We start from the raw sequence: 24,516 nt of genomic DNA on the forward strand, positions 1-24,516 counted from the left end.
AGGTATATATAAAAAAGAAGAAAAACTATATGTCCGGTGCAGCAGTAGAAAGTTTCAGGCTCCCGGGGAGTAAATTCTTTTTTTTTGTTAATAATTATTTAAAGTTTGTTTTTTATTTTACTCCCAGGGAGCCTGAAAGTTTCTACTGCTGCTTTTTGAAAGCTAGAAAGGGAAACAAAGTTAGAAATGAAAAGATGGAAAGAAAGAAAAAGACAGACTTAAGAGAGCACTTAAGAGAGCACTTAAGAGAGGACTTAAGAGAGCACTTAAGAGAGCACTTAAGAGAGCACTTAAAAGAGGACTTAAGAGAGCACTTAAGAGAGCACTTAAGAGAGGACTTAAGAGAGCACTTAAGAGAGCACTTAAGAGAGCACTTAAGAGAGCACTTAAGAGACGAAAAGAAATAGGAAAAGAATGGCAAAGAGTAAAAAAATGAGAAGGGTTACAGTGAAAAAGAAAGAGGGTGAGAGTGAAAAAGAGGACAAAAGAATAGAGAAAAAAAAGAAGAGAAGCTGGAGAGAAAAAGAAATAAAGAGTAAAAGCATCAACTAGAGAGACAAATAAATAGTTAGAAATAGTGAAACAGAGAAACAGAAGAAAAGACATACAGGGAAATAGAGAAGCAGAGAGAGAGAGAGTTAGAAACAGTGAGAAACAGAAACAAAGTTAGGGACGGACAGAAATGACGTGACAGAAAGAAAACTAAGAGAAGAAGCAAAGAAGAAATACAGTGGGGAAAAAAAAAATTACTAAACCACACCAAAAAAACACAGGACCCAAAGGGGGAAGGGGACGGAGCGGGGGGCATCATTATTAGGGTTGATTCAAATTTATTGAATTTTTTTTTTTATTTACACTCCAGCAAAACACATGGAAACGATGTATAAAAATGGGAACCCTACAAACTGACATCAGGAACCTGGGCTGGCCACTTTTCATTCCCAAGGAAAATAACTGATCTTTGCCTCCAGGGGCCTGTGGCCCTGAAGTGGCCGGACACCTCCAAAAATCCAAATGATCAAAGATGTGTCGCAGACCCAAGCTGCCCTCACCTCAAACCTGTGCTGCCCTGACAGTCCCAAGGGAACCCTACAAACTGACATCAGGAACCTGGGCTGGCCACTTTTCTTTCCCAGGGAAAAGGACCGGTCTGGGTCTCCAGGTGACTGTGGCCCTGACGGGCCGGACACATCCAAAAATCCAAACGATCGAAGATGTGTCGCAGACCCAAGCTGCCCCCACCTCAAACCTGTGCTGCCCTGACAGTCCCAAGGGAACCCTACAAACTGCCATCAGGAACCTGGGCTGGCCACTTTTCTTTCCCAAGGAAAATGGCTGATCTTTGCCTCCAGGGGCCTGTGGCCCTGACTGGCCGGACACCTCCAAAAATCCAAAGGATCGAAGATGTGTCGCAGACCCAAGCTGCCCCCACCTCAAACCTGTGCTGCCCTGACAGTCCCAAGGGAACCCTACAAACTGACATCAGGAACCTGGGCTGGACACTTTTCTTTCCCAGGGAAAAGGACCAGTCTGTGTCTCCAGGGGCCTGTGGCCCTGACTGGCCGGACACCTCCAAAAATCCAAACGATCGAGGATGTGTCGCAGACCCAAGCTGCCCTCACCTCAAACCTGTGCTGCCCTGACAGTCCCAAGGGAACCCTACAAACTGACATCAGGAACCTGGGCTGGCCACTTTTCTTTCCCAGGGAAAAAGGCTGATCTTTGCCTCCAGGGGCCTGTGGCCCTGAAGTGGCCGGACACCTCCAAAAATCCAAACGATCGAAGATGTGTCGCAGACCCAAGCTGCCCCCACCTCAAACCTGTGCTGCCCTGACAGTCCCAAGGGAACCCTACAAACTGACATCAGGAACCTGGGCTGGCCACTTTTCTTTCCCAGGGAAAAGGACCAGTCTGTGTCTCCAGGGGCCTGTGGCCCTGAGTGGCCGGACACCTCCAAAAATCCAAACGATCGAGGATGTGTCGCAGACCCAAGCTGCCCCCACCTCAAACCTGTGCTGCCCTGACAGTCCCAAGGGAACCCTACAAACTGACATCAGGAACCTGGGCTGGCCACTTTTCTTTCCCAAGGAAAAAGGCTGATCTTTGCCTCCAGGGGCCTGTGGCCCTGAGTGGCCGGACACCTCCAAAAATCCAAACGATCGAAGATGTGTCGCAGACCCAAGCTGCCCCCACCTCAAACCTGTGCTGCCCTGACAGTCCCAAGGGAACCCTACAAACTGACATCAGGAACCTGGGCTGGCCACTTTTCTTTCCCAAGGAAAAAGGCTGATCTTTGCCTCCAGGGGCCTGTGGCCCTGAAGTGGCCGGACACCTCCAAAAATCCAAATGATCGAAGATGTGTCACAGACCCAAGCTGCCCCCACCTCAAACCTGTGCTGCCCTGACAGTCCCAAGGGAACCCTACAAACTGACATCAGGAACCTGGGCTGGCCACTTTTCTTTCCCAAGGAAAATGGCTGATCTTTGCCTCCAGGGGCCTGTGGCCCTGAGTGGCCGGACACCTCCAAAAATCCAAACGATCGAAGATGTGTCGCAGACCCAAGCTGCCCCCACCTCAAACCTCTGCTGCCCTGACAGTCCCAAGGGAACCCTACAAACTGACATCAGGAACCTGGGCTGGCCACTTTTCTTTCCCAAGGAAAAAGGCTGATCTTTGCCTCCAGGGGCCTGTGGCCCTGAGTGGCCGGACACCTCCAAAAATCCAAACGATCGAAGATGTGTCGCAGACCCAAGCTGCCCCCACCTCAAACCTCTGCTGCCCTGACAGTCCCAAGGGAACCCTACAAACTGACATCAGGAACCTGGGCTGGCCACTTCTCTTTCCCAAGGAAAATGGCTGATCTTTGCCTCCAGGGGCCTGTGGCCCTGAAGTGGCCGGACACCTCCAAAAATCCAAATGATCGAAGATGTGTCGCAGACCCAAGCTGCCCTCACCTCAAACCTGTGCTGCCCTGACAGTCCCAAGGGAACCCTACAAACTGACATCAGGAACCTGGGCTGGCCACTTCTCTTTTTCAAGGAAAAGGACCGGTCTGTGTCTCCAGGTGCCTCTGGCCCTAAGTGGCCGGACACCTCCAAAAATCCAAACGATCGAAGATGTGTCGCAGACCCAAGCTGCCCCCACCTCAAACCTGTGCTGCCCTGACAGTCCCAAGGGAACCCTACAAACTGACATCAGGAACCTGGGCTGGCCACTTCTCTTTCCCAGGGAAAAGGGCATGTCAGGGCCAGAGACCCCTGGAGGCAAAGATCAGCCTTTTTCCTTGGGAAAGAAAAGTGGCCAGCCCAGGTTCCTGATGTCAGTTTGTAGGGTTCCCTTGGGACTGTCAGGGCAGCACAGGTTTGAGGTGGGGGCAGCTTAGGTCTGCGACACACCCTCGATCGTTCGGATTTTGGGACGCAGCCGGCCACTGAGGGCCTAACCCTAAACCCTAAACCCAAACCCTAACCCCTAACCCTACAAGATGGTGGCACCCCTGTGGTCACATGATGGGGAGTAAAATGGCAGCACTTGTGTGGTCATGTGACAGGGAGCAAGATGGTGGCGCCCATAGGGTCACGTGATGGGGAGCAAGGTGGCGGTGTCTACATGGTGGGGGTGATGTGGGTAGAGGGTATTGTAATGTGCCAGGTGGAGCACTAGTTAGGGGTTGTATAGGTATATATAAAAAAGAAGAAAAACTATATGTCCGGTGCAGCAGTAGAAAGTTTCAGGCTCCCGGGGAGTAAATTCTTTTTTTTTGTTAATAATTATTTAAAGTTTGTTTTTTATTTTACTCCCAGGGAGCCTGAAAGTTTCTACTGCTGCTTTTTGAAAGCTAGAAAGGGAAACAAAGTTAGAAATGAAAAGATGGAAAGAAAGAAAAAGACAGACTTAAGAGAGCACTTAAGAGAGCACTTAAGAGAGCACTTAAGAGAGCACTTAAGAGAGCACTTAAGAGAGCACTTAAGAGAGCACTTAAGAGAGGACTTAAGAGACGAAAAGAAATAGGAAAAGAATGGCAAAGAGTAAAAAAATGAGAAGGGTTACAGTGAAAAAGAAAGAGGGTGAGAGTGAAAAAGAGGACAAAAGAATAGAGAAAAAAAAGAAGAGAAGCTGGAGAGAAAAAGAAATAAAGAGTAAAAGCATCAACTAGAGAGAAAATTTTTTTTTATTTACGCTCCAGCAAAACACATGGAAACGATGTATACAAATGGGAGCGTAGATACAATCCGTACGCTGACCGGTAGAAATCCCACTTACTTACGGAGCCGTATGTGGAAATGCAGCGGCAAATGCAAACACGGAACGATACGGGGCAATAGAAACCAAACGCATATCAACACAATATAACCTTTTTTCTAATTACATTACATTTTGTTTGATTGTTAGAGGAAAGACCAAAACAAAAATAGCACACAGAAACCAACAGTCATCCACCGTGACCGCCTCCTTCACATTGCACGCAAACTCACTGTTGCTCTCGTTTCAACCGCACCATTAAGCCCCGGCAATCGTTGTTCCTCGGGAACGTGGTTCCCGGGAGCCTCCTAAAAAATCCTCCTGCCTGACGAAAACCCCGGTCCCGGGACGGTCCGCCTCCGAACTTTGGCGATGAACTTCGCCTCGCGGACCGGCCGGGACAGAGGAAAAGAAAACCCAGCCGGGGGGGAAAAAAAAAAAAAACCCCGGCTGGGGATTTTTTATTCTAAATTTAAAAATGAGCTGAAAAACCTGAAAGGCAAAGGCCATACGCACAAGGTTAGAACCGGTCAACACACACTCACACCTGCAGACACAAGCTCTCACAGACAGACACGGACAATCACGCTCTCTCACACGCTCTTCCGCTTACACGCTGACCGCGACCCTTACTTGAAACGCTACGTTGACGCTTCGACGCGTCTTCTGACCGCGGCTCTTCGATGTCCGGCGGTAGATTCCGGGATAACGTGTAGGGACCCGGGGACCTGCGAGACAACAGAGACGACGGGAGGCGGTCGACGAGTGACTATCTGACGGCTAGGAGCTATTCCCGCTCCGGGTCCATAAATTTTGTACCCAAAACCCCCATAGAAGACAGATGAACTGTAAAGTTTTATAACTGCTCTACCTAACCGTGACTACGCGCCTGGGCAGGGCAGCTCCGATCGTAAGTGGCACGACAGAGGCATGTACAACATAAGCCAAGGTAGGTACATACAATATATGCACAATATAAGCCAACGTAGGTACATACAGTATAAGTACATACAATATAAACCGACATAGGTACATACGACATAAGTACATACAATACAAGCACATACAGCATAAGCCAACATAGGTAGGTACAACCTAAGCACGTACAATATAAGCCAACATAGATACAATATAAGTGAGGACTTGACGTAACTCTCCGGAAGATTAATTGTTGAGCCCTATACCCTTTGAGAAGGCGCAAGCTACGGAACTACTGCGGTCAGGTGATGAAGGTCTAATACGCTCCCTCTAGAAGTCCGAGAGAATGGCACGGGAAGAGAAGGCGCTACCAAAGGTGAGAAGGAAGATGGATGAGAACGTCTCCTGTACTTCTTCCCGTCTCAAAAAGTAAAAATGTAACGATGCCGGAATAAGCGATATCCAGGAAGGTACACGAGTAAAATATGGCCGATACGGCAGAGAACAATGCCGATAAAGCCTCGAGATGTAACAAAGGCCTATGACGCAGAAATCAATGGACACGGACGACATAACACGGACACGAGTGGAAACTGCCTGGCAGTTCCACCTTATGGACCCAAGATTGCTAGTCCAAGATGAGTCATAGGCCGATGATGCCAAAGGAAAGAAAGCCCTAGGGCAATAGCATGTGATGATGAAATTTAACTCCTTTCAAGATGTTAGTGCCAAAGGACTTAAGAGGAAGCCTAAGAAGCTCAGTAGGCCTAGACAAGAAAGCCATGACTACGGCGTGACCATGGCTATAGCTCCGGACGTGAAGGCGGGCTCCTCGGGTGAAAAGATCCACGACGACGTCGAGAGTCGAAGAAGGCCGCCGACGCAAACCTCGCGAGGACGCGAAGACGGATCGGAACTGCCCTGCCCGGCGAAGACTCTGGTGAGGCTGAGGAGAAACCCTCTCCCTCTGCTTCCAAGGGGCCCGTCCCACTATGGGCCTCTCCTCTAAGCTAACATCTAATTGTCTCCTGTGATAGTAAAGGTTTTTCCCCTTCTCCCACCTACTGGCCCCGACACTTAGCTTTTGCAAGACGACCGGACAAAATCCATCGTCAGCCGGACGTGGACGGCGACACGTTCTCTACATCCGCTTCGGTGCTGCCGTTTCCAAACTTCAGCTGTGCGCCTCCTCACGGTACCTAAGACAAAACAGAAAATGCAACTGGCGCCCTGCAAAAGAGGAATCCCAGGAACTCTGACGCACCGCTGCCCCGGCTCACCTGAAATCTTGATGCGACTCAACAGGCTGCCAGGAGGATACCTACAAAAGGAAAAGGTACAGGCTTAGCGTGCTGCCGCATAACGGTCACCTATGAGTCCCCAGCCTAAATGCCGACTCACCCGCTTGACTCTGTTCCCTCACACGCCTAGGGCAGCAATGACACCTGCAAAGAAACAAAGCAAAAAAACCCACACTGAGATACTGAGAAAAGACCACCACCCTGACCCGACAAGTACGCCCACCTACACCTTAAGCTTGCACCCACCTGGCCTCAGACATCTGGGATCAGAAACATCTCGCAAGAGGACTGCCTAAAACAAACAAACAAAAAAAAAAAAAAAAAAAAAGGGATGCTTAGACTTTCACCAGAAACTGAGACCTGTGCGAGAACAACTGCTTCTGTCCACTGCTCACCTGGCACACTTGGCCTTGACTGCAGCTATCTGCCTGGACTTCCTAATAAAAGAACAGTGCTGTAACATAGTCACCATTTATGCTTCCCCTACAAATACAAACAGCGACTGACCTTCTCAGGGAAAACCCCCTGACCCAGGAGGGGCGCTCTGCCACAGATCTTAAATGTCTGCATCTGAACGAAAGTTAGGAGAAAATTCAAACAACTGTAGGATAACTTAACAGGTCCAAGCATCCTGTGTGAATCTAGGAATACCATCTAGAATACAACTACATCCCCCATTCCAAATTGCAGGTCTCCAGAACTTGTGCAATTACACCAGGCTATGCAGCAGGACAGAGCAGCTCCGGGACAAATATGTGCAGACACCCGTGACAGGACAGGACACGACAAACGAGGGGACGCCACAAGGAGAAAAATCTCTTGGCGAGAAAAATGCCCGCGAGGACAGAGAGATTGTGGAATGAGATGACCTAGGTGAGACGGACGGCTCGGAGCCGATGAGGCTCAAAGAGCCCTGCAGGAAGAAGATGCTAAGAAAACGATGTCTTCCGAGAACTGCACAACTGGATGCCTGAAAAGCCTACGGTAAGAATGAGCTACCTAGCTCGGCATTCTCACAAGTCCTAAGCCGCTATAATGGATGGTGTGCGGCTGTCGCTACCGCTCAGAACGAGACCTTAAAAGACATCTGACCGGATGCTTCTAAAGACAGATACGACTGCGATGCCTGTCGGGACTCCCGAGTCAAAAGGCCTGTGGCGTTGGGGCCGGGCCGAGGAACGCAAAGATCACAGATGCCAAGATGACCCTCAGACAGCTAAGGTAAAAAAAGACAAGTGACATGACAGACCCAAACAACACAGAATGCACAAGAGACAAGTGACACGACACACACCGGAACTGCTCTGCCCTGCGCACCTCAGCACTGAGATCAAATGAGACACTTTCCCTCTGGTGGCCTACGGAGACGCTTCTTGCACATCCCCATCTCCAAAGCAGACTCCAAAATCCCTTCCAGGCAGTCCCAAGCCAGCACCCCGCTTCCCTCCCCTCAGTGGGTCACAGCCCTCGACTTATCTTGCACACTTCTGGGCGTGCAAATCCCTGTTGAGTGCAAAAGAAGGCCACCTCCCCGTCTGGGAAGTTCCAGCTGTCACCAGGCTCTTATCTCTTCGTCTGCCAAGACAAAGAAAAGGAAACATCAGTGCACAATCTTAACAGCACACGGGCCAAAACCTGACAATTCTGCTACTCACCTTCTCCTAAGAGGGCCCTGGCGTTCGGGCCGCACGCTTCGGCCGCGCTCCGAGGCCCACGCTGCCGTCACGAGGTACGCCTAGGTTCAGTGGAGACAAGGTGACTGGGCATGGCTGAAACTGGAGCGGACCCCCGCTCCTCCTCCCTACCTCCCCGACTCACTGCAGCTCCTCGGCCGTTCCCACGAGCTACCCAGACGGGACCTTGAAATACAAGATGTGTGGGCTTCATCACGGGGTCCCGTCATACTTCCGGAGGGCTCACGAGTGCAGGAAACCCGGTCCGTCCGCCACCTGATGACAGGGGCTTAGCGTACGCCGCAAAGCATGCAAATGAGAACGGATCTTTAGAGGTGCACCAGAAACTGAGACCTGTGCGAGAACAACTGCTTCTGTCCACTGCTCACCTGGCACACTTGGCCTTGGCTGCAGCTATCTGCCTGGACTTCCTAATAATAAAGACAAAGAACAGTGCTGTAACATAGTCACCATGTATGCTTCCCCTGCAAACACAAACAGCGACTGACCTTCTCAGGGAAAACCCCTTGACCCAGGATTGGGGGCTCTGCCACAGATTTAATCCGCCTGCCTCTGAAAGAAAGGTAGGAGTAATGTCAAATGGCTGCAGGATAACTTAACAGCACCAAACATGTCAATCTACAAATACAATCTAGAGCCCAACTACACCCCGCATCAGAAATTTCAACTCCTGGGACTTGTCCCGTTACAGGCTATGCAGCAGGGCAGAGCAGTTCCGGGACAAATACGTGCAGACACCCGTGACACAGGACAGAACGTGACAAACAAGGGGACTCGACAGGGAGAGAGAGCTCTCGGTGAGAAGAATGCCGGCGAGCGCCGGGAGAATGCGGAACGAGATAACCTAGGTGAGACGGACCGCTCAGAGCCGATGAGGCTCAGAGAACCCTGCAGGAACAAGATGCTAACAGAATGATTTCTTAAGAGAACTGCAAAGATGAATGTCCAACAATTTTACGGTCCGAAGGCTCTAGCTAGCTTTGCATTCTTATCGGTCCTAATCGGCTATAAGGGATCATTGCGGTGCGTGGCTGTCGACACAGCTCAGAGCAAGACCTTAAAAGACATCTGACTGGATGCTTCTAAAGCGAGATGCAATTCAGATGCCTGTCTGACCTCCAGAATCAAGAGTCCTATTGCACCGGTGCCCGTCCAAGGAATGCGGAGATTGCGGATGCCAAAAATGAGGCCGGGCTTTCCGATAGGGCCCTCAAAGGGCTAAGGTAAAAAAGACACGTGACACGAAATACCCAAACACACAGAATGCACAATAGACAAGTGACACAACACACACCAGGACTGCTCTGCCCTGAGCACCTCAGCACTGTGATCAAAAGAAACCCTTTCCCTTATGGTGGCCTAAGTGGATACTTCTTGCACATCCCTGCCACCAAAGCTGATTCAAAAAGCCCTCCCAGTGCCTCCCTTTCATCCCCTCTCAAGGTCGTAGCCCTCGACTTATCTCTCGGATGTCCGGGGATGAGAATCCACGTCACGTGCGAATGGAGGCCGCCTCGCCTGCTGGGAATTTTCTTACGATTACCAGGCTGTAGTCCCTTGCTCAACTACAATCGAGAACACCAAACATCACTGCGTGATCTTAGCTGGACAACGGACAAAACCCAGCAATTCTGCTACTCACCGTTCTCCTCAGAATGCCCGGCTCCTTGGGCCGCACGCTTTGGCCGTGCTCGGAGGCTGAGGCCGTCATCGCAGGGTAGGCCTGGGTTAAGAAGAGACAAAGTGACTCGGCATTGCTGAAACCTAAGTGGACCCTGGCTCCCCCTCCCTACCTCGGCGACTCACCGCAACTCCTCGGCCATTGCCAAAGGCTGCCTGGATGGGACCTTGAAATACAAAATTTCAAGGCTTCATCACGGCCCTGAAATACTTCCAGAGGACTCACAAGCACAGGAAACCCGGTCCGTCGGCTGGTTGGTGACGGGGGCTTGGCATACTCCGAGTGGATTGCCTAAAGCACACAAACGAGAACGGAGGCTTTAGAGTTGCGCCAGAAATTGAGACCTGAGTGAGAACAACGGTTCCTGCAACCGGTCACTGCTCACCTTGACTGCAGAGATCCAGATTTAATGCCTAAAAATAAAGACAGAAAACAGTACTGTAACACACAGTCACCATTTACACTTCCACTGCAGAGACAAACGGTGACTGACCTGCTCAGGGGAACCCCCTCTCCAGGGACTGGGGGGCTCTGCCACAGATTTAATCCACCTGCATCTGAAAGAGAGTTAGGACAAAAGTCAAATGGTTGCAAGATAACTTAACAGCTGAAAACACCTTATGTCAATCTAGGAATACCATCTAGAGTCCAACTACACCCTGCACTGCAAATTTCAAGTCCCCAGGACTTATCCTATTACACCAGGCTATGCAGCAGGGCAGAACAGCTCTGGGACAAATATGTGCAGACACCCGTGACACAGGACGGGACAAACGAGGGGACGCTAAACACAAACAACACGTTATGATACAAACGGCGTGACACAAGGATGATAACTTCCTGGCAAGAATAATGGCAAGGAGTGAGAGGATGCCAAAAGAGATGACCGATGCTCTGGCAGTGGTGGATGGAGGAGGCTCTAAGGAGCAGAAGAGCTCCTGGAGAAGACTGGAACAGAGTGACCCGTTAAAAGAACTGTTGGTCACAATGATCAGGATGGCTGTGAAACAATGCTACGTTTAGAATGCTTTCCATATCCATACAATCTGGTAAGCCCCAGGATGTTACAGCTCGTGGCTGGAAAGGATGGATAGTGATACGGCCGGGAAGGAGGCCTCAAAAGACGTCCGACTCGATGCTTTGGAGATGCGACCGAGAGAGACGGCCGAGCCTGCCGGTAAAAGAACGAATGATATCGGCACCGTGCCGAGAAGTGCGAGCGTTTGAGAACCCAGAGATGATGGCTGATGCTTGTGTTAAGGCCCTTGAGGGGAAAATGCAAGGATATCTGATCCAAGGGACCCCAAAGACACGCCAGATAACACAGTACACGGGACAACACAACACGGACCGGAACTGTTCTGCACTGCACACCCTACAGCTGCAATCAAAAGTAGAGCCTCTCCCTTTAGCTGTCCTAAGAGGCCCCTTAGAAGATATCCCTTTATCCTCTGCTAGTTTTCAAATCTATCCCAGGAATTTCCAATCCACTACTCCCATCTCCAGGCTGTGGCCCCGACTTATCTTTTGGATGATCGGTGATGTGAATCCAGGTTGGACCTGAAATGAGTCTACCTCGGAGGGCCGTGTGATCGCCTGTTAGCCTCTTAGTCAGCTACAATAAAGAACAGCAAAATCAATGCATGAGTTTAGTGTTACGTGGGCCAAATCCCAGCAAGTCAGCTACTTATCCTCTTCTGAGTGTGCCTGGGTCCTCAAGTCTCCAGCTTCATCCTGAGTCCAAGGCTATGGCTGTTATTATGAGTGGCACCTGGATTAGAGAGAGGCAAAGTTACATGGCATTTCTGTGAGTGCAGTGGATGAGCTCGTGTGCTGTACGACACACGAATGCCTCTGCTATGCTTGTGAAAAGCCTTGGGGGGGTCCTCAAATAGACACCATTTCTCACCCTGCTGCCTTCAAAACCCCCCACAATAACTCCTAACCGGGCACCCTGCTCACTCTCCCTCTCCTAGTCACAATCCTCAACTCATCTGAAGCCTCAATCTCAAACATCATCTTTGACACAGGGCAGATACCTTTTGTGACGCAATGAATCTCCTGAAAAAATGTTGTACTTGACACAACCTGGAGTTGCAGGAAGTTGGACTCCTCCTAAAAAAAAAAAAAAAAAAGCCAACAAAACAAAATCATAAATTACAAAAACACCTTACCACCCCTGAATGCAAAACCCAAATCATGAACTTAAATACTGCCTGTATTCAACGTTGTTTTCTTCACAGTCTTTCCAAAGCCTCTGTTGCTTTAGATGCCCAAAAGCACCTGCTGAAAACAACCTGAGGTAAGCTGAAAAAGCCTCTTCACCAAAATGAGAGGAGAGCTCTTACCCCAGCAGATTCCAGAGAGGGCATGAAGGCCCCTGGTAAAGGCTGGGGTTAATATACCCCTGATTGGGCCCGCCTCTCGTTCCCACAATGCCTGGGAAAGGAGAGGGGCAAATCCCAGCGGGTATAAAAGCCCTCAGAGTGGCTGCAGCTGTTTGGCTCCTCTGACTTGAATTCAAGGGGAGTAAAGGGCTTGATACAGAAGAAAACTCTCCAGGGAAATGACAGCACTTTCTTTTTTGCTACAACTACTTGGAGCAAAAGGGTAGAAAGCTGGTAAGAAATAAACTTGGTTTATTTGAAAATAAAAAAAGAAATAAAACTTTGTTTTTAGGCAGCATAGCTAGATAAGTTGGGTAATTTGCTGTTAACTTATATAATTATTCCTCAGTGACTACTAAGTAGTACTCCACTTGTGACTAAGTAGGGTGGAGAATACGAATTATATGAACAGTCTGTCTCCTTGGGACTACTACTTAGGGCTATCTACATTATAAATAAAAATAAGAAAAATAATAGCCTCCCGGGCAGCATAAAGGTTAAGTACATGCCAGGCTTGCCCTGCTCTGAGATATTTAGTCCTAGGGTGCAGAAAGAAGTGCCCTGAAAGGTAGTTTTAAACCCTTAAAATGCTGAAAAAGACAGAGCCTCCTTCAAGTAAAGCCTTTAACAGGAGGAAATGGGGCAGTTACCTCCGCTGAAACTGATACAATGGCAAATGAATGTCTTCTGCCCTTTAATTCAATCCCCAAGAATATTGGGAAAAGAGGGGTTTTCCTCGCTTTAAATCTCTCCAGTGATGAAGAAAGAGGGATTTGCCCTCAATCCAAACCCTTAAGAAGGAGGGGCAGCTGGGCTTTCCCCTCAATTTAAGCCTTAGGACAACACAAAGGGTTACCCTTAATTCAAATGCAGTTACCCTTAATTCAAACCGATAAAAAACATTATCAAGGTTTTCCCCTTCTATTTAGTCTGGAAAATAATGGAAAATGGGGATTCCCTGTCAATTAACACCCCTAACAGCATAGAAAAGGCAGGGATTCTTTCCACTGAGACCATTAAAATTGCAGGGGAAGTGGATTCCCTCACAATTTGAACACAAGAAATAATGGAAAAGGAAGCTTTTTCTCTCAATTTAAACTCCTTTTCTCCTACTAAGCCCTCTCTTTTCTGGGGCTGCTGTGGAAGGTCTGGGGGTTCTAGGGAAGGGCTGACACAATAAAAGGGGAAAGCTGAAAGCTCTCCCCTGGAACCCCACATGCTGCCTGACCTGTTCAGGTGCTGCCCCTTGGCAAGAGGGCTCTTCCCTTGGCATTTTCTCAAAGGGATGCTCCGTGCCCAGGTGGGTCCCGCTGCTCCCCAGTCCCTGCTGGATGTTCCAACCATAGTTCCTGGAGGAACGCTTGGAATAGCCCTGTTAGGCCCTCTGGACTAGCAGCTCCCTGTGCAGGTGTGCCCAGGTAACCCTCTGAAAGCGGCTTGTCACACGGGGGGGCTGCGACACTTTGGAGTGGGGGATGAGGTGAAGAAAGGTCCTGTGGGGAGTTCCCTCCCCTATGCAGCCCTTTGTCTGCCCCTTAAACAATGGGGTGTCAGACTTTGCTTTCCAAGGAAATTAACAGTCTTTCCTCTCTGTGTGCCCCTAGCCAAACAGGAATTGCATCCAAAATTGCAGACAGCGAACGATTTCTCACAGACAACAGATGCCAACACCAAGAACTCTTGCTGCCCTTGGAGTGAAGCACACCACCAGTGAACAGACATCAACACACGGTGAGAGAGAGTTTGTTTTTACAGGGAAAAGGACCAGCGATTGGGTCCAGAGGTCAGTGGCCCCAAATGATACTATGCAACCTCAAGGTCCGAACGGGGCAAGATTTACAAGGGAGCAAAACTGCCCCCACCGAAAATTCGGGCTGCCCTGGCAGTGACAACAACCTCCTGCAAACTAGCATCAAGAATCTGGAGTGGTAGCTTTTGTTTCACAGGGAAAAGGGCTGGGGATCAAGTTGAAGGGGCCTGTGGCCCTGAATGGGCTGTTCCCTCCACAAACCTGAATAAGGCAGGCTGAGTCCCACACCCAAACGATCACCACCGAGAATTTCTGCTGCCCTGACAGTCCCAAGCACAACCGGCAAACTGACATCAGGAACCTGGGCTGGCCACTTTTCTTTCCCAGGGAAAAGGACCGGTCTTTGTCTCCAGGTGCCTGTGGCCCTGAATGCCCGGACACCTCCAAAAATCCAAACGATCGAAGATGTGTCGCAGACCCAAGCTGCCCCCACCTCAAACCTGTGCTGCCCTGACAGTCCCAAGGGAACCCTACAAACTGACACCAGGAACCTGGGCTGGCCACTTTTCTTTTTAACACCTAAAATAACTACAACTCACACTTGAAACACATCAAATGAACTTACTTATTAACTAACCAGATGAAACAATAACACATCTATAACTTTAAATAAATTACTGCCAAATATAAACATCTTTAAACATACTGCCTTACAAAATAAAACAACTGTTCATTTTTTATTATTCACACACAATCATAAATATAAAACATTTTAAAAAATATATAAATTCATGAAATCACAAGAAATCCATTTAGAAAAATATTACTAAATATTTTTAAAACATTAATCAATCACATAAAAATAACTAAATAATATTTTCAAACATTAAAACATCACTGAATAACTTAAATCATTATTAAAAACTGAAATACTCATCTTATTAATAATTATTATTTTTTATCTCCCCTACCTACTTAAATTTTTACATAGAACTCTACAAAAATCCTTACCAAGTATATTTATAACTTAAATTTTAAAACATATATAGACAAACATACTTAACAAGAATAATCTTGTTATTCTAATAACCAAACAACTAAACTAACCAAAAAAACCCGAATAAAATACTAATATATTCATAACACAAAAACCCAAAATCATTAACATAAAAACCCATAAAAACACATGAAAATACCTACAGTTAAAAAAGACGTACCTTAATGAACATATTCACACCTTAATAATTCATTATAAACTCTTATCAATTAACGATTAACATTAATTACTTGATACCAATCAAATACAAGAAACTGTTACTTTAGCCAATAAACAGAATAAACTGTAATAATATACCTAATAACTTAAAATCACACTTTATTAAAAATATAAAACAGTAAAGCAATGTATCATAAAAACTCCCATTATTATCACTACACAGATATACATGTATACACATATATCTATATACAGATAGATAGATCATATATCCATCTCAACAGCAGCATCTGGGATCGATTCCTGTTTTCTCTCTTGTCTCCTAAATTTATTAGCCACAGAGGATGGAGTAAGGAAATCATGTTATTTATCACCTGGTTCTCCAGAAACCTGAAAAACAAAATAAAACAGAACAAAAAGAAAAAAAAAAAAAAAGAAAACCACATTTGAAAGGCAGATCCTCACCAGCAGCTGGTCCATCTCCTACGGGGGACCATATTCTAGGGCACTTTTGGTGCACTTGCCTGAACCTGTCAGGGCACTCTGTGCTTGCAGGAGAGATTTTTTTTTGTCAGGGAGAGGCAAGGGGAGGAGAAATAACGTTCTAGACAGCTCAAATCCATTACTGTGCCACTTCCTGTGCAGCAGGTCCTGTGACAGGATGGGAACTGAGGGTGCTTGAAATTTAAAAGCTGAAGACACCAGTACAAGGTGTCCTTTTGCTTTGTCAAGGAAGTGATTTCCAAATCACAAAGCCCCCCCACCATCGTCCCTCCTACCACCACCTGAAAGCCTCTTGATTCTCTTCTCAAAAACACAAGGGACACCTCAGAGTTCAGCAAGTTCTGCCAGTGCAGCCCTCGGTGCCCCCGTCTCCAGGTCTGTCCCCCTTGCTTTCATCCTCAGCCACGTCATTCTTCAGCCGTGGACAGGAAATTGTCCCCATTTCTCCCGTACTTCCCTGGTTACCTTTTCTCTAAGCCGTGCGGGACCCACGAGTGGAGGCTGTGATCCTCTATCAGCTCATGGGCAGCTCTAGAGGTGACACGGGCAGCACTCTGTCATATCTCCAGAATACGACTCTGAAACAGAAAATGCAACTTGTTCTTTTACAGCCAAGATGGGATTATCTAACTTAAAATGAGCAATTTGGCTGGTATCTGATCAACTCCCAGCTAAAATGAACACCACCTGTTCTCAGCAACTCCAGAGAAGGAAAGACATTCTCCCTTCAACGCTTCACACCACAGGTGCTGCTCTTACAAGAAGTATTCAGGTAGCAAGACAATTTTCTCTTTTTGTCCGAGGTTTTGATACCTGAAATCCTCAGGGTGGATGCTCCCAAACCTGAGAGCTCCCGGCAGGCGAGTTTCCCTCCTGCCGAAGCACTGTGCAGGTGACAAATGTGCAGGCTGGGGAAATAGAGACCCCAAAAAGAAAAGGCCCCGACTGCAGGAGCAAAACCACGGCGCCCCCGTGAGGCTCCACGACGGCAGGAACCGGTCCCAGTTTTAGGGGATAAGGATGGGCCTGGCTTAGACACAAGCTAAGTTATTTCCCCCTCCACAGATACACAAAACCAACAAGGAACAGATTTTCAAGAGGACCAAGGCAGAATCAGCTGTTCCTTTCTGTTTGGTACTTGAGATCTCGAGGCCAATACAAGCTTTTGTGGTTTGGGGTATTTGGGAACTGTTCTTTATAAATTCTTACCTGGGAGCCCTGGTCACACAAAGGACTGCTGAGAAAGGAAGGAATGACCTGGAAAATCCCCTGGTAGACATAAAGCTCACAGCAATGTTTGTCACGCAGCCCTTCCCCAAGAAATCTGAGGATCCACTCGCGCTGTTTTGTACTGGAAGCCATAAAGAAAAATACCACCGTCAGACATTCAGACATTCCCAAAGGATACCTGCTCCTAAGAGCACAAAACCCCGGTTCCCTCTGAGTGCCAGCTCAGGGCTTACCACAGCTTGTTCTGGACTTCTCAATTTCCATTCCTACCAAATTTAATCGCTAACATCCATTGGGAACAGTCAGTCTGCAGCCCAAACATGCAGTGGAAATGGAATTTTAGAAGTACCTGTTTCTAAAATACTTCAGTTGATCTCAAAGTTACTAACCTAAACTCCTTCAAACAACTTGTTCACGAGGAGGCAGGGATTGATTCAATACTCACCAGCCCATCTGGCCAAGGTCAGAGCTCTGTGCCCACCCAGGACACGGCAGCCAGCAGGGACCCTTCTCCCACTCTCCAGCACGGACCTGTGAAGCCAGAGAGAAGTTTACGGAGCAGCAACAGCCAGAAGATGCTCTCTGCTTCCGTACACTCTCTGATCCATCATTCCAAAGGAAAGTCCCCACGGATTGGAAGCAACCACCTCTCATTTCTCCTCCGCAATCATCACTGCCTTGCCTTTCTGTGCGTTTCCGCCCGTGCCCATCCCCAGAGCACATTTAGTCCATCTTTTCTTCCCCACTGCAGGTCTCCAGCACAAGTGCCCCTTCTCACACACACAAAGCGAACGGGTCATCTGCTACAGGTTTTGGCTTAGAAAGTAAAAACTTGAGTGCGTCCGGCTACGTGATTAAAACACAGAGACGCACGGGTGGACATAGATGGAAAGCTTTTCAGGAGAGAAAAGAGCTGATTCGCTAGCACGCCTCCATACAGCTTCAGAAAAATCAGAATCCATAGCAACTCCTAAGACCCCTGCTGAGGAACCCAGCCCTCCTGGGGACACCCAATGCCGCAGCCACGGGAAAAGAATGGGAAAAGCCAAGCTTGGAGTGAAAAAAAGATGACATCAATACAGCAGCCTGTAAAAAGCCTTCACACAGCAATAGTGGAAACCAGTCCCATTTGCTCCGTCCCTGCTTTTTGGGATGACACAAACAGGAAATGAAAACACGTGAAACACAAGGCACACCTATAGGGTGTGCCAGGTGCTCCTTTTGGCAGCGTGGATGACAAAGGTCTCTCTGCGCACTTACAGGCAGCCCAGTTGCAAATCCATCCTTAGCCCAAGCCTTCCTCGCCTTCCATTCCGCAGCGCTCTGCGCTGGCCTTTGGAGCGCTGGCCCCGTCCTCCCGCAGCAGCACGGCACCGGAACACAGCGAGGCAAAGCGTGCCGGAGCCGCCCGTGCTGTCAGCGTACCTGTCAGCTCCCGGCGGTGGGCAACTCCGGCCCTGCGGGCAAGGGGGAGACGGCTCGGGCACCTCCAGCGGCTGCTCTGCCCCGATGCTTTCGCGTTCTCCTGCATTTCCCTGCAGCGGAGGGGGTCCGGGACGGGGGCGGTTTGTGTGAGAGTGGAGACAGTGGGAACGCGGCGGGACGAGACAGGGACGCGGCGGGACGGGGACGACTCGCTTGACCTTCCACAGATGCCGGCAGAAAGGGCGGGGAAAGCCGGGGCCCCGCTCCGCCGCCTGCGCCGCCTGCACGCCACCCCGCGAGATTTTCCAGCACGCGGTCGCTTCCAGCGTCTTGAGAGGGACGCGTGCGGGGGTCAGGAAAGCGGGGTGCAGCCCTCTTCCGACGCCGCTCGCCCCCCGCCCGCCGCCCCCGGCCCGTGAGCGCTGCGACCGCGCCTCCGCCGGTGCCCACTTGCACCTGCCTCACTGGGAGCTCCCTGGGAAGCGCTTTCCCTGAGAAGTAAGCCCCTTTCCTCCAAAGGCGTTTTCCCAAAGGCGCAGCTTTTCTGGGGAACACCAACACAGCCTTAAGGAACGCTGGCAAGGCTGAAGGACTTCATGTCCTTTCAGGCCAGGCACTCCAGCTCTCGCTTCTTTTCCCCCAAGTGCGTTTCCAGGTGGAGGTTCAGACGTGCAGCCCCAGGCCCTCTACAAACACAAGCTGCTCACTGCCTCTTCACCTGCCTCAACTCCTGCCTGCGCTCACGGCACCAAAACCAGGCTGTTCCCGGCCACAGACCAGAGCCCTGTTCCCGCAGGACGCTCTTGCCAGCACCTTCCAGGACTCTCCGCTGTGCACGCAGCGCTTTTCATGCCCGCTCCCAACAGGCTTTGGAAGGCAGAGCACAACCTGGCTGCCTCTGCCAGCAGCACACCCCAAACACAGGCGGAGGAAGAAGCAGCAGGGGCTGTTTTGCAGCCATGCCCAAGAGAAACTGGAAGGGTGCCCTCTCTGTGGGCTCACTTGGTTGGCTTTCTGACTGGCTCTGAGCCTGGGGCTGCCATTCCTCACCTCTGGAGACCAGAACCACACCCGGGATCCCAGCACTGCCTGACAGCGCTCTGGGCACTGGCACGGTGGCGCGTCCCAGTCTCGGGCACCGCGCTGCTGCTTCATTTGCTCTTAGGCACACCTAAAGCTCCCTGTTAAGCCCAGATGGTCGCTGGTTCTGTCCTCTTCCTCATGCTGTGCAGGGATGGAGCACTGCTGTGCTTTCAGGAAGCTATTCTTGAAACCTTCCAGCATTCCAAGCTCCTTTGCCCTCCGTGGGTGCTTGCCATGGAATCCCTCACAGCTGGCTTCAGAGCATCCTCAGGTTGGCTCTTCCAAATTCCAGGGGCTCCAGGGTGCTCAGCAAGATCTGCAGCTCCACAGTGCTGTGGAACTGCAGCTTCAGCACAGGCAGCTTTCCAGCCTGATCTGCCCTCGTTCCTCTGTGTGTGTGCACAAAAGACGGTGTGGAAGAGAACGGCAGCAGGGGTCTGTGTGTCCCAGGGCTCGGGATTGGCGTAGTTTCATCTCCACAGAGACGGAGGCAAAGTGAAAAAGCCAAACTCTTTATTAATGGAAGATGAAACAAAGGGATGAGCGGGGAGGTAAAAAAAGGGAATGGGCAGGGTCTGAGGGCTAGAGGAATGGAGCTGTCAAAAGACAGGAAGAGAGGAGGGAAAAAAAGGGGACGGACAGTGTCTGAGGGCTGGAGGGAGGGAGCTATCTAGAGGGAGGGAGCTACGTAGAGGCAGGGAGAGGGCTGAAGCCACAAGAATTGTGCCCAGCGTCAGCTCTGCCTGGAGCGCCCTGACTGAGGGCGTGGAGCTCTTCCTGCTGCCCCCTCATCATGGGAAACTCGTCCATCCCTGAGAACAAAGAGCTCATCTTGGCCCCGGCGGCACAGCTCCCTGCCAGCGGCGCTGCCAGCCCTGCGGCCACACGGCCTCGTGGCCCGGCAGGGCTCAGCCGGGCCCTTGCCGCACGCTGCCGCCCGAGGGCACGGCTGCCGGAGGGCGGCAGCAGCGCCCAGGCCAGGCGGGGCTCCCCGGCGCCGGGCCCGGATGGCGCTGCCGGGGCAGCAGGCGGGGCTGGGGCCGAGCTGCGGCGGGGCGGGGAGGGAGCCCGGGCTCGTGGCTCACCCATGAAGCTGAGGGCCGCCTCTCGCAGGGGCTCCTCTGGGCTCTGCAGGTAGGGCAGGGCCCGGCGCAGGTGCTCGGCCGCTCGGATCCTGTCCTCTGCCAGCTGGAGAGAGCGGCAGGAGGGAAGAGTTGGCGCGGGCTCAGCCCCTGGGCCGGCCGCTCCCTGCGCCCAGCCCCGGCCTCCCCTGCCCGCACAGCCCTGAGGCGCGGCCAGCAGCCGCTGGCGCCGGGCTCTGGAGGGGGCAGAGGGCCGGCTGCTGCCCGGGGAGCCGCGGGGCCGCCCCGCAGCCCCGCCGGGCCGGGGCTCCATCGGCACCCGGCTGGGGCCCACGGGAGCCTGGAGAAGAGCCCGCACGGCCTCTGGGTGCAGCAGCGGGCAGGGGCACAGCTGCCAGCCCACACACTGAGCACCGCGCTCAGGGGGCTTCTCCAGGCTGAGGCTGGGCCTTCCAGGCCGTTCTTACCAGGCACTTGACAAACTTTGACAGCTGCTCCTTCTCCACCAGCTGTTCGAGATCTCTCCTCATCAGGAACTTGGCTGCACAATGCAGCGTTTCCCGAGAGGCCTGGAGAGCAGCAGAGACCCAGAGATGGCCCCACAGCCCAGGGCACAAGACCTGTGTCCCTGTGCCAAGGCCTGGAGGAGGCTGCAGCCCGCCAGGCGCCAGGGCAGGAGGCAGCCGAGCCCCCTCCCAGCATCATAGAAATGCTCACCTTTGCCACGTGCCAGTTGTCATCATGGCAGTAGATTAAAAGTGCGTACAGGCTCTTGATCACAATTGTCTTCAGGGGCTTTTTCCCCTCATCCGCTACCAATTCCATCAGCTTACAGAAGAGCTGAATGCAGAGCAACTGCACGTGGCTGTTTTTCTAGAGGAAAGGAAAAGACCTACACCAGCTACTCCAGGCCCACCTGGGCAAAGGCCTGAAAATCCACAGGGCACAAAGTTTCTGGGAAGCACCCGATGCCTGTGGCTCAGGATGCAGAACCTTACGTGGTCAAAGAGCAGCAGGAACACCTCAGCCAGCTTTGGGGCACTGGTGCTGGATAGCAGGATGCCGTGGTGTGGGAGCACATTCATGAGCACACGGAGCCTCATGCTGACCACCTCTCCATCTGCATCCCTCAGCAGCTCCAGAAGGCTGCAAGACAGACTGCACATCCTTCCGGCCTGTGTGGAACACAAGGCTGTGCTGGGAAGCCATGGACGGCTGCATGGCCAACACCGCCCTGGCACTGCAACCCCACCCTGCTGCTGCAGGGCCCACAGGCCAAAGGCCTGTCCCAAAGCACTGGGGCAGGTGAGGCAGGAGAGCTGGGAGTAGCTGCCTCAGCTCCTGAAGCCCTGCCAGCCCAAGGGGCTGCTTTGCCTGGCGCAGCTTCAGCTGCTGCCCCCTTCTCACCATCGAGGGATCCTTGCTGAGCAGCACGAGGCCTCTGAGTGCCAGGCGACGCCTCTGACTGCATTCACTCTGGAGGTGCCTTGACATGATGTTCAGGACGCTGCCACCACATTTACTCAAGTCCAGGCAATCCAGGACCTGAAAGGCACAGGGCAGTGACAGGGGAGCCGGCCGGCAGGAGCCCAGAAGCGCACAGGGCTGGGCCCAGGCAGCAGCACAGGGCGTGGGCACCGTCCCAGGCAGCTGTGGCTACGAGAGGGCAGGGAGCTGGGAGGCAGCTGAGCGAGGCAGCGCTGACCAAAAGGCTCACCTCCACAAGGAATGCCAGGGCAGGCAGATCCCAGCACGGCTCCTCCCTGCTGAGGTGCCAGAGCACGTGGGGTGCGATGCAAGAACAGAAAATGATCGAGACACGGCGCATCTCCCTGGCAGGGGGGAAAAAGGCGCTGAGGTGGGGAGACCAATCCTCTCCCAGGACTGAGTCACAGAGGTCCGGTCTTTCCCCAGCATCCCTGGAGGGGATGTGGGCACGTTGTGAGGCAGCCCTTTCTGGGCACCCTCCTTTCCCAGCCTTTTCCAGTCTGCTCGGCTGTTCCTCGGTGACAAGGCCCTCTGGCCCATGACCACAGGGACTGTGAGTGGCACCTGGGGACAGGGCACAAATGCCGGGGGCAGTGGGGAGAAGGGGGTCTCACCTGGCCAGCAGACCCACGGCATAGTGCTGGGTGTGAGCACGCAGCAGCGTGTCCCAGCCACGCTTGCGCTCCATAGCCATCACCAGCTTGTCACACGGCAGTCGGTAGAGCAGAGCCTTCATGGCCTGCACTGCAAACCTGTGTGCAGAGCAAAGCCCAGGTCACACTGGGAGCACTGGCACTGGCCACCAGGGCACGGGAAGGACAGGAGGACTGGGACCTGTTGGGCTCGCTGGGAAGGCGGTGTTCCTCCCGGCACACTCTCCAGAAGTTAGCAACTTCCTCTGGTGGCATCTGCTGTGTGGCGATGGCAACATGGAAGAGCAGAGCCACAAACAATCGCACAGTAAAAGGGATCATCGCCTTGTTGTACACGGGCACGATCACCCAGATCACCAGAGTTGCCTGCAAAAGAAGCAGCCCAAGGCAGCGCTCAGTGCCGAGGTGTCCATGCCCAAGGGCAGGTGTCCTCTGCCCAAGGGCAGAGGCAGGGGGAGCAGCGGGCCTGGTGCCCCCTGAGCCTGCCCCTAGGCCAGGTTTCATCCCAGCGCCTGAGGCATGGAGAGGATGGAGAGCTGCTGGAAAGGTGACCTGGGGGTGAGCAGAGGCCAGGTCCAGAAACTCACAGCCAGGGCAAAAACATCCTCGTTGTCCCCATCGGAGGTGCACATTCTGTGCTGTGGCCAGTCCTCCATCACACAGAGCAGTGTTGGCAGCACTTTCTCCACTGCTGGGCCCGATGAGCCTATGGCTCTCCACATCATTGCAGCTGCTCTGTGGGATGGGAGCTCTGTGTCAGGGGCATCTCAGTCACAGCACCATGCCCTGTGCAGCTGTGGGGGCCCAGGTGACAGAGCCCCGGTGCCCTGAAGGGCAGGGAAGGAGCACTGGCAGCAGGCTCAGGAAACAGAGGGGCCCGAGGGTCCTGGGCCTCTCTGCCTGTCTGGCAGACCCCATTGGACAGGCTGTGCAGGGCCACGGGCCCTAAAGGCTGCTGAGCCCTGAGCTCTCAAGACTCGTGGGCCCCGTACCTGTCACATGTTGGGGCACAGCGCAGGAGGGTCAGCACCACGTCAGCAGGGTGTTCTTCAGCCAGCCTCACAATGTCCCTTTGCAGCCTGGCATCCGCAGAGACGTGGGACAGGAGACTCTGGTGGATGTCCTTCACCTTGGCTGGCACCTGGAGGAGACATGGGGGAGACTTGGAGCACTGTCCAAGGGAGAAACTTGCCCAGCTTCCCCCAAGAAGTGCCTCTGTTCCTGCCACACTGTGCTGGCCTCAAAGGCTGAGGGGCCCAGTGACCGTGGCTTGAGGGGACACACCATCCTGGGAGGCCTCCAGGCCTGGCCCCCGGCTGCTTACCCGCTGCTGAGAAGGAACAGCAGTCTCCTTGAAAAAATCCATAGTGGGAGCAGCAATCATAGTTGGAACAGGCGTGGTACCAGTATTTGTGAGGCCCTGAGTCTCCCTCGTTTTGGTGTTTGTGATGGGCACATCCTCATTCACTGCCATTTCAGGCTTTGCCCTGTGACCATTCACTGCAGCCTCAGAGTCTTCTGAGAGCTCAGCCGAATCTGGGCTGACATCAGGCTCTGCCTGGAGCTCGGTCATCCCCGAGTCAGGCTCGGCCGGGCCCGCAGCTGCTGTGCTGCCGGTCTTTCTACGCCGAATGCGCAGGAACCTCCGGAACATCTGCAGGAGAACAAAGGACAGGGAAGCCCGGAGTGTTCCATGGAGTGCTCCAAGCGTGGTGCTGGGCTGAGCAGTGACAGCAGGCCCAGCCCAGGTGGGGATGGCTGCTGGTACCTTCAGGGTTCTGCGGAAGCGGCCACGGGCGGGTTCCCGCTCTTGTGTCCGGCCCAGGGCTGCATCTGGCAAAGAGCGAGCGCAGCCAGAGCT

General features: G+C 52.1%; 1 protein-coding gene across 1 annotated transcript; it reads right to left on the reverse strand.

Moving 5' to 3' along the window:
* Positions 1-19,928: 19,928 nt before the first annotated feature.
* LOC128811494 (maestro heat-like repeat-containing protein family member 6) lies at positions 19,929-24,047 on the reverse strand. Its single transcript, XM_053985156.1, has 12 exons — positions 23,980-24,047; positions 23,648-23,796; positions 23,243-23,390; positions 22,837-23,021; positions 22,617-22,754; positions 22,232-22,346; positions 21,922-22,059; positions 21,513-21,689; positions 21,232-21,387; positions 20,982-21,083; positions 20,518-20,620; positions 19,929-20,244 (listed from the first exon to the last, which is right to left on the reverse strand). Exons 1-12 carry the CDS (start codon positions 24,037-24,039, stop codon positions 20,117-20,119), a joined length of 1,599 nt encoding a protein of 532 aa, XP_053841131.1. The 5' UTR covers positions 24,040-24,047; the 3' UTR covers positions 19,929-20,116.
* Between the last annotated feature and the right edge of the window lie 469 nt (positions 24,048-24,516).

The sequence above is a fragment of the Vidua macroura genome, chromosome 9 (genome assembly GCF_024509145.1).
Source record: "Vidua macroura isolate BioBank_ID:100142 chromosome 9, ASM2450914v1, whole genome shotgun sequence".
In the NCBI taxonomy this organism is placed as follows: Eukaryota; Metazoa; Chordata; class Aves; order Passeriformes; family Viduidae; genus Vidua; species Vidua macroura.